The 1,854-nt window shown below is 37.3% G+C and overlaps 1 protein-coding gene across 1 annotated transcript; it reads left to right on the plus strand.

Moving 5' to 3' along the window:
• The first annotated feature begins 244 nt into the window (after positions 1-244).
• Positions 245-1,411, plus strand: LOC145004596 (xyloglucan endotransglucosylase protein 1-like). Its single transcript, XM_078963546.1, has 3 exons — positions 245-528; positions 695-888; positions 973-1,411. Exons 1-3 carry the CDS (start codon positions 256-258, stop codon positions 1,367-1,369), a joined length of 864 nt encoding a protein of 287 aa, XP_078819672.1. The 5' UTR covers positions 245-255; the 3' UTR covers positions 1,370-1,411.
• The last annotated feature ends 443 nt before the right edge of the window (positions 1,412-1,854 follow it).

Here is a 1,854-nt window from a genome sequence, read left to right on the forward strand (position 1 = left end):
CCCACCGCTACTCCCCATGTCCAGAAGAATAATGTGAGTTGGCACACGTCAATAGATGTTGTGAATCCTTCACTAACACGGATAGTTCCTGGTTCAAATTGTCAACGTAGGCACACCTATATAAACGATCAATACTACTTCCCAAAACATACCATCTCTCTCTCTCTCTCTCTCTCTCTCTCTCTCTCTCTCTCTCTCTCTCTCTCTCTCTCTCTCTCTCTCTCTCTCTCTCTCTCTCCATATATAGAAACAATAATGGGAACGCCCAACTCTAGTATTTCTGCAGTTGTTCTTTTAATATCAATTCTAATAGTAGCAGCATCAGCAGGAAGTTTTTACGATGACATGGACATCACTTTTGGGGGTGAACGTGCTAAAATTGTGAATGGAGGTCAGGATCTTTCACTGTCACTCGACCAATACTCTGGATCGGGTTTCCAGTCGAAGCACGAGTACCTGTTTGGAAGGTTCGACATGCAACTCAAACTAGTACCAGGCAATTCTGCTGGCACCGTCACCACATTCTACGTGAGTACCATCGATCGGTTTCAATCTTGAATTATATATATATATATATATATATATATATATATATATATATATATATATATATATATATATATATATTGTCACTCACTTGTATTAATCTTTTAAAAGCTGATAATAACCATGTCTTTGTATTAAATCACATCAGTTGTCATCACAAGGTGCGGGTCACGATGAGATCGACTTCGAGTTCTTGGGCAACTCCACGGGAAACCCTTACACAATTCACACCAATGTGTATTCACAAGGGAAAGGAAACAAAGAACAGCAGTTCCACCTTTGGTTTGACCCTACTGCAGCCTTCCACACCTATACCATCGTATGGAACAGTCTAAGAATTATGTAAGTCACGCATCCAACATAAACATTTGGTTCTCTTCCTTTCTCATGTTTTTCTGCTGTTCCTAAAACTCTTTGTCTCTGCAGTTTCTTGATAGATAACATACCAGTAAGGGTGTTCAATAACAATGATGCTGCTGGAGTCCCATTTCCCAAGAGCCAACCCATGAGGGTGTATGCCAGCCTGTGGAACGCGGATGACTGGGCAACCCAAGGTGGGCGTGTGAAGACTGACTGGACGAATGCGCCTTTCACCGCGTCATACAGGAAATTCAATGCCAATGCCAAAAAAGTTGGTCCCAATTCAGTATCTACAAACTCAATAAATGATAACCAGTCATGGAGTACCCAAGGACTTGATGCAGCTGGCCGAAACAGGATCCGATGGGTGCAAACCAAGCACATGATCTACAACTACTGCAACGACCGCAAACGGTTTCCCAATGGTATTTCAGCGGAATGCAAGACCTCTAGATTCCTTTAAGCCTGCTTACTAACTTGATATCTATATTTTTTATTTTTTATTGATCGATTTTTGATTCTGATGATTATTTATTCTTTGATTCATTGTAAACATTCAAATTGAAATTACAAATAAATAAAAAAGATTCCATTTTCACGTTAAAAATCGCATTCACTAAAATAACTGAAATACATTTTCTCCTCATTTCTAATTATATAGTTTAGTTGCTCAAAATTAAAAGTCGTAAGTAAAAACATTATAATTTTAAAACCCTTTTCTTAATTATATACAAATTTTATTATGTGTAGAATTACCAAATAAAATGATCCTCGTGTCTATCAATGTTTTCGATATGAAACATTATATATAGTTAAAATTTGTGCAAGGGGAATCTTGTGATTATTGAAGAAACACATGCATTTACTTTATGAAACAAAAACATGTGCATATGACTAAGTAATTGATGAAGATGTTAACTTTGAAACGAAGAATTCCGAATTTGAAAA

Source organism: Lactuca saligna, chromosome 7 (genome assembly GCF_052625555.1).
Source record: "Lactuca saligna cultivar CGN05327 chromosome 7, ASM5262555v1, whole genome shotgun sequence".
In the NCBI taxonomy this organism is placed as follows: Eukaryota; Viridiplantae; Streptophyta; class Magnoliopsida; order Asterales; family Asteraceae; genus Lactuca; species Lactuca saligna.

Coding starts and splice junctions, on each gene's coding strand:
- LOC145004596 (XM_078963546.1), top strand. CDS start 256: ATGGGAACGCCCAACTCTAGTATTTCTGCAGTTGTTCTTTTAATATCA. Junction 529..694: donor GCACCGTCACCACATTCTAC/GTGAGTACCATC, acceptor AAATCACATCAG/TTGTCATCACAAGGTGCGGG. Junction 889..972: donor TGGAACAGTCTAAGAATTAT/GTAAGTCACGCA, acceptor TTGTCTCTGCAG/TTTCTTGATAGATAACATAC.